This window comes from Panthera tigris (genome assembly GCF_018350195.1).
Source record: "Panthera tigris isolate Pti1 chromosome C2 unlocalized genomic scaffold, P.tigris_Pti1_mat1.1 chrC2_random_Un_scaffold_76, whole genome shotgun sequence".
NCBI classification, from domain to species: domain Eukaryota; kingdom Metazoa; phylum Chordata; class Mammalia; order Carnivora; family Felidae; genus Panthera; species Panthera tigris.
Genome location: NW_024962165.1, coordinates 137,834 through 151,156, shown reverse-complemented (window position 1 = coordinate 151,156; position 13,323 = coordinate 137,834). Strand labels below are relative to the sequence as shown.

Sequence of the window (13,323 nt, the reverse complement as noted above, 5' to 3'; positions counted from 1 at the left end):
TGACTACTGATTATTTGTTTCATTAATGTACTCAGCAAACATTAATTGAACATCTACCATATGCCAAACACATTGTGGGACCCTAGGGAACCAAAGATATTAAGACTTAAGTCTATTTATTGGGAACTAATTTCATCTATAAACAGTTACAAGAGTAAAAAGTTTCAAGCTGAACAAGAAAGCTGATACAAACTAATTTGTGAGTTTGGAGATTAAAAAAAATAAACATTGCAAATAGATCAATCTGGACTGGGAAGGCTCATCTTTTAAACAAATGTTTTTCTGAGGAACTATTCTGTGGCATTTCTGTGCTAGCTGTTAAGGCGTTGTAAATTTGGGTAAAATCACAACAAAGTAAACCCAAAAGAGAAATTCCATATTCAAGGAACTCTCATCCCAGGGGTGGAAAATAAAAACGTGAATGAATAATTGCAGAACAATGAGCTAAATACAGCACTAGAAGCAAGAACAGAGAGCAGTAGGCAAACTTTCCAGTGAACTAAAGACAACAGAGGGATGGAGACGGAATAGAGTATTCGACCCAGGCATGTGCAAACTGTAGTACTTGGGGAACAGAAAATTTTCCTATGTGTTTGGAGTATAAGGAGCAGAGAAGGGCTGGCAAAAGATAAGGGCAGGAAGCCAGATTCGAAGATTTCTGGGCTTGCCTGAGAAGTTGGCATTTAATTTATTAGCAAAATAGAGCCACTGACACTCAGAAACAGGAGAGGGTCATTCTTGGATCCTCAGGAAGAGCGTGATATAGAGCAGGCAGATTCATACTCAGGACCTAAGGTAGTAGGCTTATATTAGTCCTCAGAAAAGAAAACAACACATACATACTCTCTCTCTCTCTCTCTCTCTCTCACACACACACACACACACACACACATGTGCCCACCACAACCCTCCCCCAACATGCACGAATGCACACACATGGGCAGCCATGGTTCATTTGTTCTGAACTGAAAGGAATTTCATAGAAAATTATCATCCAAGCCCTTTCAACACAAATCACTTGTTCTAAATGGAATGAGAGACAAAGAATAATTTTGACTTGTTCTAAGTGTTATTTCTGCTTTGTCATTGCAAGAGGTGAACAAAATATGTCTTGGTAGTTACTGGCTGGGACAATCTGAAAGCTGAGACCCCATGGCAGTGATAAACTTTTTTTGTTTTCCCGCCACCTGGATAAAAATAGAATAGAAAATCCTATAAATGTTGGCGATTCTCTTGTAGTGAGTGCTTTCTGGACAACCAAAGTAATTTCTCAATGAATATGAGTTTGGAGAGAAATGGGACTGAAAATACAACGCTGATTCCTGGTTCAGTTTTAAGTTTTGAGAGTACCACACTGTGGCCCCTCACCACCATCAACTGTATCACAGCAGCGTTTATCTTCTCTAAGGGAAAGCCATTTCGAAAACCCATCTACACAAACTGTGAGTATATGAAGTTTAATTTTCCTTCCATTTCCCCACCCTCCCCAGGGTTGCAGTTCAGTGGTAAAGTGATGGCTGAACTCTGGAATGAAGTATCTACAAATGGTTGTATAATGCTTTTGTGACTTGCTCTCATTCTTACAAGCTCTCCCTCTAGTTATCCACCATTTTTTTTTGTTATTTTCTTTCACTTTCTGTATTTTCTCAGCTTTATCTTGCAATTAAAAAAGAGGGGTGCCTGGGTGACTCAGTAGGTTAAGCGTCTGACTTCGGCTCAGGTCATCATCTTGCAGGTCCTGAGTTTGAGCCCCACATCAGGCTCTGTGCTGACAGCTCAGAGCCTGGCTGGCGTCTGTTTCAGATTCTGTGTCTCCCTTTCTTTCTGCCCCTCCCCCAATTGCACTCTGTCTCTCTCTCCCCCAAATAAATACACGTTAAAAATTTTTTTTAAATGTAATTCCATTAAAAAAATTTTTTTTTAATGGAGTATTGAAGGATAATTTTCATGAGTGGTAGAAACCTGGGCAGGAAACTCCTTATGTGCAGATACACACATGCATTATTAAATAGTTACGAGTCCTGTCCTGTTGTGAGTCATCAAGAATGATTTTGAGTATATATATCCAGATACTTTGTAAAAGACTTTTCTAACCAATTCAGATACAACTTGACCTCTTTGTAGCTTCACAACATTGGGCAAGTTACTTTATTCTGTGCATTTCTTGAATCACCAGTGAGGATGAACACATTTTCATGATTTTAGCCATCTCTTCTCTGAATTGCCTACGTACATTTTTATCCATTCTTTTCCAACAGTGTCACTCTTCTATTTCTTATTTATTTGTATGAGTTGTTTATTCCTTTGCGATTTTCTTCCCATTGCCTTTAGGCACAGAGAGGTTTTTCCCATTGCAAAATCAGGTAGATTAGAATTTCTCTTGTTTTTTAAATTTCTTTTAATGCTTTTTAAATCTAATGTTAATTTCATCATACAGTTTGAAGTAGAGATCAAACTACTTTATCTAACTAGTGGTTCGTTTTCCCAGCAGATTTTACTTAATATTTCTTTTCATCATTTATTTCTCAACCGATTATATGCCACCTTTATCATACCTACATATTCATGTATATTTATGGCTTCATTATATACATAATTTATATTATGTGAGTTTTTATATTTGTTATATACTTACATATTAATTTATATACAATTAATTAGTTCCTAGACTATCTTTTCTGTCTCATTAACATGCCAGCTTATTCTTGGTCTATCACTATACTTTAAAAATTATAGTTTCATTTATTTAGCTATAGTTTTATAATAAGTTTTAATAAGCAGTTAGATTGATGTATCTTCATTACTCTTCAGTTTTCAAACATTTTTTACTTCTCTTTCTTATTCATCTTTCCAGATAAACTCTAGAATAAATTGTAAGGCTTTTTTAAAATTCCTTTTTTGAATTTTGATACTTTGGGGAAATTATAATGTTTACACAATTAAGTCCTCAGTTTTAAAGACATACTATATTATGCTTCTCCATTTGTTCATTCTTTATTTAAAAAAAATTTTTTTTAATGTTTGTTTTTGAGAAAGAAGGGGGCAGGGCAAAGAGAAAGCTGAAGCAGGCTCCAGGCTCTGTGCTCTCAGCACAAACCCCTAGATGGGGCTTGAACTCAGGAACTGTGAGATCATGACCTGAGCTGAAGTAGGACACTCAACCAACTGAGCCACCCAGGCCCCCCAAATTTTATAGCTTTTTGATATCTGCATTTCCTGTTGGATTGATTTTGTGTGTGTGGGTAGTGTTTTGTTAGGTTTATTATTAGGCTTGAAAACTCTGACTTTTTCTTTCCTGGGTCTATTCTTGACAATTTGCAAGAACCCAGTAAAATAATCTGGCTCTAAATCCTTCCTTTGAAAGATTTGTGTTTTTTTTAAAGGACTGATTTGTTACCCTCTTTCTATTATTTTATTTTATTTTATTTTATTTTATTTTATTTTATTGTTTTAATGTTTATTTACTTTTGAGAGAGAGAGAGAGAGACAAAGTGTGAGTGGGGGAGGAACAGAGAGGGAGACACAGAATGCAAAGCAGGCTCCAGGCTCTGAGCTGTCTGCACAGAGCCTGACAGGGAGCTCAAACTCAGGGGCTGCCAGATCATGACCTGAGTTAAAGTCGGACACTTAGCTGATTGACCCACCCAGGTGCCCCAAATTATCCTCTTTTTAAACTGTGTTTTCACATAACAAGTTTTCCCCCAGATATTTCTAGTTCATTGAGATTATTGAGTCTCAGCATAAGATTTTGAGTCGTATGTTCTTATAATTTTATTTCCTTTTATAACTCTTTGAATATTCTCATCCTGTATGTGTTACCTTTTTCATATATTCTTACAAGAACTATACTTTTGCTGGTTTTCTTTAAAAGACCAGTTCTCAGATTTAATAAATTCTGTATGCTTTCTCTTTTCTAATTTTATTAATTTTGCTGTTTTCATTCTTTTTCTTCCTTCTTACTTTCTCTGAAAAAATTGTAATGTTTGAATTGACTTTATAATGTATTTTCTTTTGATTCTTGTGAAACAAGAAAATCATTCAAGATCAACAAAGTTTGGGCCACGTTCTTTACATTTTCACATGTCTCTAATTATGACTTGATTTCTTCTCTGACCCACCTAGTTTTCAGAATAGAGAGGTTTCCTTTTCAAGTGGAAAGGGATTTCGTTTTCATTCCTCTAGTCCTCTTTATTCAACAGTCTGCAAATGGACTTGATTTGCTTTTTTGTCCCAGCTGATGTTTCGAATTTTGTGTTAAATCTGTATGTTAGAAGGGATTTTTCATTAAATTTAGTTAATAATTTCTAGTTTTATTGTCCTGATCAGAGAACCTGGCCTGTAAAATTTCTGCTCTGGGGAATTTACTATAGTTTTGCCATCGTATGGCATAACCTGCAATCTGTAATTTTCTAAATAAGTCATAGATATTAGAAAAGTAAGCCTCATTCCTATTCCTAAATTAGAAATATACCTTGACTATGTTAAACTAGTTTTAGTAATTATTTACCATTCTATCTATTGTCACTACCACACCCCATTTTTTTTGGTACAGCTGTTTTTTCAAAGGTTTTGAGAGCATGCTAAGACCTTCCTTTCATTTTATATTTTCTATAAACTTCTTCCTGATTTTCTTATGATATTTTTTAGTTTTGATTCAGTGTTTGATAATGCCCTTGGCTCTTGTCACAACAAATCAAGATTCTGCTTTATGTTTTAAGCTAAATCACTTATAGTCCTTTTTTTGATTGTGAATGTATTTTACAAGGAGGATATGATATATTACTTTGGCAAGTACTTTAGTTTGAACAGTAACTACAAAGCTTTTTACATACATTGAATTAAGTGAGAACCGAATTAGTTACATCATAGTGACTTAAAGCTTGTGGGTAAACTCAAGTCCTACATCGAAAATAACTGAAAATCTTAAGTTAAAAACAAGTTTTATAAACAAATATTCTAACAACAGAATCTCCTAAGTCACTTAGTCTCAAAAGTCCTTGGAACTTTCTATTACAATATCAAGCAATTTTATTTTCAACTCTGTATCTTTCTTGATAGCCTTTGGCAGATCAACTTTATAATGAGACGATCTAGAAAGAATACAAACTTAATCTTTATGGAAACAGATGTGACTATTTGCAAACCCTTCCCTTCCTTGCAAACAATCTGTAGTGTCTTGCCCAGGACATGTCTTCCCAAATGACGTGTGCAAAAAGAGTACCATTCTTTCAAGCTTCCTCATCAACAGCAACTGATCTAGGGAGGCAACAATCACTTCCGTTCATCATGTTCTCCAATCAAAGCTGAATTACATGAAGGCCTTATAATTTTCCTTCCACACTGGTCATTCGTGTGCCCACCTGGCCTGCTTTTCAGATCATTAGTCTAAGGACGGTGTGATGTGTCCAGCACTCCACTCAGTTGCTGTGACTACCAGGCCTTTGTCAGGATGGACACTTGGGGCATCATCTTCTTCCCAACATCTGGGTCCCTGGGACATGGAAACAATGACATAAATGAAAAATCCACACAGCCATCTCCTGGGCTCTTCTTACCCAGCAGCACACATTATTTTGGGAAATAAGCGATCCTGGTGCCCCTGCTTTTTCTTCTCTCTGCTTCACACCCCTCCCAAGCAAGCCTGGCTCTTCTTCTGGGAGGTGTGGCATCTAGCTGTATATATCAGGTGAAGCTTGGATGAATATGAGGGGGTGTGTAGGTGCACAGGGGTGAAACAGAGCTTTGATGTCTTCACAAAAATAGGGCCAGCTGCAGCGGCACTGTCATCTCCGATTTTTGGTTCGTATAGACCTGTATAGAGGTGGGGGCTGGCAGGCCATAAACCTTGGAATAAATGAGGTAGAGAGAATATAAGAGAACATCCAGTTTGTTTGTTTATAAATTTTAGAGCGTGTTAGGATCCTTTATATCATGGCAACACTGATGAAATCCAATTGTTTGGGCCTGAAGGTGCTAATCTCATCAGAAAACATTTGTAAGGCCCATCTACAAAGTGTGTAAAAGCTCTGTGGATGCAGACGTGGGTAGGGCCGGAGGGATAAAAACAGTGGTGTTGGCACAGTGCATCCTGGGAAGTTTAAGCTTCCTAAAGCAAAGCCATTCGGGCAGGTTGGAGAGAAAGAACCCAGCAGATGTACATGATAGCTCCTCATTCTTTCAATTCAGAGTCCTACAGAAGGGCATACAAAGTCACTTTTAAGAGGTTACAGTCTAGTAGATGCATAAAGATCTTGCAAAGCAGAGTGTTACATAACCATATGAAAGAAAACTTTGTGAGAGAGGCCTGGGTAGTCCTTAAAAAGAGCGTGGTATCTGAATTGGGCTCTTTAAGAAAAATTTAAGAAAAACTGCCAAGACATAAAGAATATCCGCTATACAGGGTACTTTGTGAACAAAGTCCTCCATGGAGGTAGCAGGTTTGTGATTTAACCCCCCTCCAACACATAAGAAAGAGCAATAAGAGACTAGAACAGAAAGGCAGATGGAAATTGGATTCCATTCAAGGAAGACCTTGAATATCAGTTGAAGACCCTTGGACTTTATTCTCCAGGCAACAAAGAATGCAATGATACTAAGAGGACTGACCGTTCATCCATTCATGCACAATTCACCAGACACGCAGTGATAAAGCACTGGGGCTTCTCTGGTGACCCTTCACGTAGGCTGGTCACTGCAGGGCGTCCCGGCCCTCCTGGACTTCTCAGCTGACGTGACTCCTTTATGGAGTGTCCTGTATTAGATCAGCAGTTTTCCATAGCACGTCTTTCAAAGGAAAGATGTGAAGCTGTCACCTTTGTCTGGTAAGCATTAGAACATATTTTAAAACATATGAGGATCTATCAAAACATCTGAAGATAGAGCCGATATTTGCCCAACAGAGATAATTGATTCTGCAAGTGTGTGCCAAATTATATGAAACATTCGTTTAGCATCTAAAAATAACGTTTGGTGTTTCTTCAGATATATTCTCATTTCTGCTGATATCTGCCTTGGGCCTCACAGTTTTCATTCTGTTTTCTGACTTTCAAGATATATATCGTGGAATGGAGGTAAGTGGTATTCATTTCCACCTCTGGAGTGACTCATATGTGCAATGGGACCATATTTGCACTGTAATTTGCAAGTCAGGTATTACCGTATTCTCTCCAACCATTTCATGTTGTGAGGCTATTCTGACTTCCTAGAGGAACAAATAACTCATCACACATATGCTAACCTCTGCTTGTTCCCATATCATCTGTATTATCAATCTAGAACATTTATCCTATTCACACCTAAAAATGCTGTTTGGATACTTTATTCATCCATGTTATGCTAATATGATAAATTGATGTGCTAATTCAGTAATTCTTCAAGTGTCGTTTTTTAAACATATAGTAGAAATCCTTTATAATGTAGTTGTAAGGAGTAAGAAAAAGTAGACTTGTAGGCCAATCAGGTTCTGTCTGTCAGACATTGACTATGGGGAGTTTTATTTCAGTGGGCATCACTTAACCCAAGGGGTGGTGGGTTAAAATAAAATTTAAGAAGAGGTCATTGAACCCACTCTTAGAGCCAGCATTGTGGGAGAAATGAAAGAGAGGGATTGACTCTTGCAGTCTATAGTTTTGTTGAGGACATTGTGTCCTATGCGAGTGAAATGATGACATGGCCACCTGGGACCACCTGTGCTTGTAGAGGGTGTAGGGAGAAGTGGGAAGAACACAGGAAGGAGGAGCTCTCACGGGGCCTGTACCCTGTACCATCATGGAGGGCCTCATAGTGGAGGCTCAAGTTGATCTGGGTCCACAGGATAGGCTGGATTTTGCTAGGTAGGAGGTAAGGGTATTTCAAACCAGGAAAACAGCCTGAGCACAAGCAGAGAAGGCTGCAAGAATCTCTTTTGTCTTGGAAATGCAAAAGAATGTAAGGTGGCCGAAATAAAAATCGAAAGCAAGACTTGTTTCACAGAATGCTTGGAGGATTGGCAAAGCCTGAGGCAACATGCTGTGGAATGTGAGGAAGGCGTGGTGTGGCTGGACAAAGGTGGCCAGGGGAGTTTGGGCTTTCTCCTGAGAGCAACAGAGAGTCAATGAAGATATCTGAGCAGGCTTTCCAGCAGGGCTTTTAGGACAGCCTAATTACGTGATGGCAGCCTAATTACGTGATGCTATATGCTTGAGCAGAGAGTCTATGGAGGGAGATGCAGTTAGGAAATGAGAACCTAGACCATTTAGTCACTTACAAGACATTATGAAGCTCCAGAGCATGCTTGGCACTAGCGAGCCCAAGATGTGTAAGGCGCGTGGGCACAGCTCTCAAGTAGTTCAGAGGCTAGGAGGGAAGACCATCCCGTGGGCAGATAATTCCAAAGCAGTGTGACAAGTGTTTTCCAGGCCAAGGGATGGAGAGGAGTCCTCTCAGATCAGGGCAGGAGCAGCAGGGAGGGGAAGGACCAGGTTCTCCACTACGCTCTGACCCACTGCCAGATCTCACAACAGTCTCCAGACAGCTCTGCACCCAGGTGCTCTCTCTCACAACCCTGAGAAAGGCTGTCTCTACATGACGGGAGAAAATAAAGCGCAATAACCCGTATCTGACTGGGGATGAGAATTGCAAGGGGGCAATCAGATGCTGTGGAGGATCTGTGGTTTTAGTCCCAACAACAACTCAGCCCCCATATTTAACTTTGGGATCAGAAAGGGAGTTGTGGGAGTAATCTTTTGCCACTGATGCCAGCATGGGAAGTTGTAGTGTTAATACCTATCATTTAATCATAATTGGTGGCCAATAGGTACCCTTGAATCCTTAAAAGGAGGTGGGTTGTGTGCGTTCAACGTTGATCAAGCCGTTAGACTTAGGGCTGGGAACCTTGGTTCGGAAAGTTTCCACCTAGTATCAAAAGTAACTGGTAACCTCTGTGCCCTTTATGTTTTACTCATACGTCAATTTCACTGAATGAATGAACTCCAAGTAGATTTTAACTTTGGGAGGATTAGAAGTGATAGCATTATTAGATGAATGACTTAATCCTGCATCCTCTTACCTCCATTTGAAAAGATAAAAATGAAGAGAGACACACAGGTTCCAAAGTGTTTTGTCTCATGTCTGTGACCCATGGCACATTTTACCGAATGTTTACTCTCAGGCAGTGGAGGAAACACAGGCCAAGAGGCAGTCAGTTCCGATTTGAATTCTGGCTCTATTTATTGATTGGCTTTGCATCCTTAGGCAACGCACTGACCTCATCTGTGAAGTGGAGAAAGCAATGCCTACCCTCCAAGCTCAGAGAGCTGTTACAAATACATAAATTAAATAAGATAATGTTTATGTGTGTGTGTTTTCAAAATTTAAGGTCTGCATGGTATAAAGGTAAGATTCTTTTTTAACAGTTTATCCCAACACTGATATCATGGAGGGTTTCGATTTTGGTGGCAGCCCTCACCCAATTCTGTGTGGCCTTCCTCATAGAGGTAAATTTCTGTACATCTCTTACACTCTTTCTGGGAAAATAAACAAATAAAGGGTCTCATTCTCAACACATACCTGTTTTTTAGATGGACCGTTTTTGTCTCCCAAAGTGATAGTTATTAACGGTTTGTAAGAACTGTGCATGTTCTCTTTGGGGGAAACTCTTGGAGAGTGATTTAAACTTCTCTAAAGGCTGCATAGAAATGTTCTCAGGATCCATGTTTAGCATGGAAGGCAAAACATCAAATTAACTCTAATTTTTGTCTCCCATGAAGGCATCGTAGTGTATTTTTCTAGTATTATCAATAAGCTAGTAGAGACTAGACCAGGTGACCTACAAGCTCTAAAATTCAATGAGACCTTTCAGCGTGAAGAGCTGTCTTCAGAAGGGCTTCCTTAATTAAGAGTGGAAGGAAACCATTGCTCATCTAGTCAATTCTTACTCTTGAAAGTCTTCCCCTATAGTATTTTTCTTCTATTCACTGTCATTAAATGACTTTACCTACTCAGTGAAAGTCCTGGGTATTATTTTTTTTAAGGGACAGTTTAAAAAAAAAAAGATTCATGTGTTGTAAATCCCTTGGGAAAAGGGTTCAAACAAATCTATATAAATATATGTGTGTGTGTGACACACACATCATTGTATACAATGAGTGTAAAATTTCTCATACTCTAAGGAATTCCATTTGAGACTATATATATTTTTACGTATTTTATTTTTTTTAAGTTTTTATTCTTTTATTTTGATAGATAGAACATGAGTGGAGGAAAGGCAGAGAGAGATGGGGAGAGAGAGAAAATCCCAAGAAAGCTCTCTGCTGACAGCACAGAGCCCAATGTAGGGCTCGATCTCACAAACTGTGAGATCACTACCTGAGCCAAAAATCAAGAGTCAGATGCTTAACCAACTGAGTAGTCCAGGTGCCTGAGACTATAGAGATTTTTAAATAACCCAAAGGGGGAGAAAAAAAGCCTACATGTATGAAGGAATTCATCGTAGTATTATCTATGGTGGTAAAATTTTATTTTATCTTAATTATAAAACATTTTAATGTTTATTTATTTTTGAGAGAGAGACAGAGTGTGAGCAGGGGAGGGGCAGAGAGGGAAAGAGACACAGAATAGGAAACAGGCTCCAGGCTCTGAGCTGTCAGTACAGAGGCTGATGCGGGCTCGAACTCATGAACCATGAGATCGTGACCTGAGGCAAAGTTGGACGCTTAACCAACTGAGCCACCCAGGTACCCCTATGGTGGTAAAATTTTAGATTCAACTTATATGTTCAAAAGTAGAGATGCTGTTTGTTTAAATCAATCGTTATACACCAATTTGAAAAAATGGTATAGGATCATTAAAAGTGATTATTGAGAAGACTATGGCTACATGTGACAGAAAGTCTAGCATAACCAGAAGTGGAATGCAAAATTTGACCATTCCTATTATAAATGTGTAAACATTGTGAGTGTATGTGAACATAGAAAAAAAGAGAACCCTCCCCAAACGGAAAGCAAAACCCATTTGATTTCTAGAGTTCCTCCATTCATTCAACAAACCATCAGGGGACACCTTGTAAGTGGTCTGTGGCAGGTAGCAGTGATTTTTTTTTTTCCTTTTCTCGATTTTGAGTATGTTATTTTGTTATCATTTCAGTCTGGCAGTAAAATAATTCTAAGTGAATCACCAGCCAGGATTTAACTAGGAAATCTGTAGAAATGAAAGGCTGTAAGCTTTTGGTGTGAACACAAGCACACTCCCTTCTCAAGGGAGAGAACCAGGGAGCTGCTAGACTTGGTGGGGACAGCAGGGAGTAAAGTTGCCGCAGAAGCAGCTTTAAATAAGTACATCTGAGAGACAGGCCCCGGGCGGGCAGTGAGCACCCTGGCTGCAGGGGAATGTGTAAGGATGGTTTGATTGTTTTCTCCACCTGATTTCTCAGGATTTCATCCTTCAAAATCGAAAGCTCTGGCTGTGGATCAAAAAAGAATTTGGATTCTATTCTAAAAGTCAATATAGGCACTGGCAAAAAACGCTGGCAGAAGATTCCACCTGGCCTCCCACAAACAGAACGGATTATTCAGGCGATGGTGAAAATGGATTCTACATCAACCGTGGCTATGAAAGCCCTGAACAGATTCCAAAAGCGAAACTCGAATTGGAAGGCCAAACCACAGAACAGCATTTTTGGACCAGGCTGTAATCAGAATTATTGTCATATGGGGTTAACAGCATCTCCTTGCTCCCAGAAACTAACATATTGTGGAGAGGTGATGACAGTCTACCTCTACCTTTCTTTATCCATCAGAGAATTCAAGGTGCATTTCTCGATGTATTGAACCTTGCAAAAAAGAACCTTAAATATGCTTATTTTGACTGTATCCTCCACTACTGAGGAAAAACATGAACTTCCTCGATTGTCTTTTTTTTTTTTCCTTAATATTGCATACCATTATCCTGGCTGAAATGCCCAAGCTTTTATGGTAGTGAAATTAGTGGTATGAACATCAGTAGAAGGAAAATTCAAGAAGAGTTTGGTCTTTGAAAGTTTCACCAATATATCTTTATTTTCACAGACAAATAAAAGAATGTGGGGGGAAAAAGTCTTTCTGTCAAATTATCACAGGTTTACTGAACCTTGTATTCACTTGCGAAGACCATTTATGTACTTATCTTTGCCCAAGGTCACAAAATTCCTCTTTTTGCTTCTTTTGTATGGCTTTAATAAAGAAAGAAGAACTGAGATTTCCTTCAGAAAAATTAACTCTGTAATAAGTAGAAAATGATGGAGGTGCCTGTTAACTGCCTGTAATCTTGGCTTGGGCACAGCTTATATCTAAGCCAACTCCACTGATGTTGGCATCACCCAAAGTATATTGTTTTGGGAGCAGTGAGCCTGAAAGTCCGTGGTAGATCACAAAGATAATGGGACAAATGTTAAACTATACTTTTCACTTAAAGAAGCATGACAGTTTTATTTATTTTTTGCTATGGAGAGATGAAACCCTCAGGTTCTAAGTCAAAAAGTTGGTTCAAACTCAGCATTGCTCATCTTAAAACACAACCCTGGAGTAGGGACTCCTAATGTTTGTGTGTACAGCACGACAAGCATCAGGCTGCTGAACGACCTCAAGTCCCATTTCATCTTTTCATTATTTTACTCAATCATTATGTGCGCACTAATGGCCACGAGAAAAGGTATATCCTCTGTAAATATATTCTGTACGCTATTACCTTTAATATATATCTACCTCTCGGTGACCTTGAGAGGACATACATCTCTAGTGAACCTTTTAAATTAGCTAGTAGGCTTTCCTTGTGACCATAAATTGAGTTTTGCTAATTTAACATATCTTTAATGGCTCATAGGCAATTAGCTAACCAGTTCTATCCCACGAGCTCCAGTTATGTGCCTAACAGTGATAGATGCATTCAATAATACCTTTATAATTCTGTAATCCTTAGAGCTGAAAAAATGTTTTTAACATTTCAGCAATGCATTGCTGTATATAGTACTATATACTTTGTTATACACACCAGCAGCATAAATGCAAATTCCTATAAAAACAAACCCTTTTTATTTACATTTTATTTGCTTTTTAACCTTTTCTTGGGTGGATGGCTTTAGAGAGGGATTATTTTAAAATGTGTCTAATTTAGTGACTACCAATGAAAGATGAAAAGACAAAGCAGAATTCTAGATTAAGAAATGTACGCCAACCTAAAATATATGGCAGCTCAGATTTCTTGAACTGGCGTTATTTGTATTTAGTAATTTGACCTTCAGAATCAGAAGATTCAATTGACACACTATGACATTTAGATAACATAAAAAGATTAAAAAAATCTTTATTCAAT

The 13,323-nt window shown here is 38.5% G+C and overlaps 1 protein-coding gene across 1 annotated transcript in view; it reads left to right on the top strand.

Annotated features, from left to right (window-relative positions):
- LOC122236223 (probable cation-transporting ATPase 13A5) overlaps positions 1-13,276 on the top strand; it is a gene marked incomplete at its 5' end in the record, with an annotated part of 40,260 nt that extends 26,984 nt beyond the window's left edge. The window contains 4 exons of the mRNA XM_042977109.1: positions 1,240-1,442; positions 6,982-7,070; positions 9,393-9,473; positions 11,408-13,276. Coding sequence (XP_042833043.1) covers positions 1,240-1,442; positions 6,982-7,070; positions 9,393-9,473; positions 11,408-11,668 — 634 coding nt within the window. The remainder of the gene's footprint in view (positions 1-1,239; positions 1,443-6,981; positions 7,071-9,392; positions 9,474-11,407) is intronic.
- Positions 13,277-13,323: the final 47 nt, after the last annotated feature.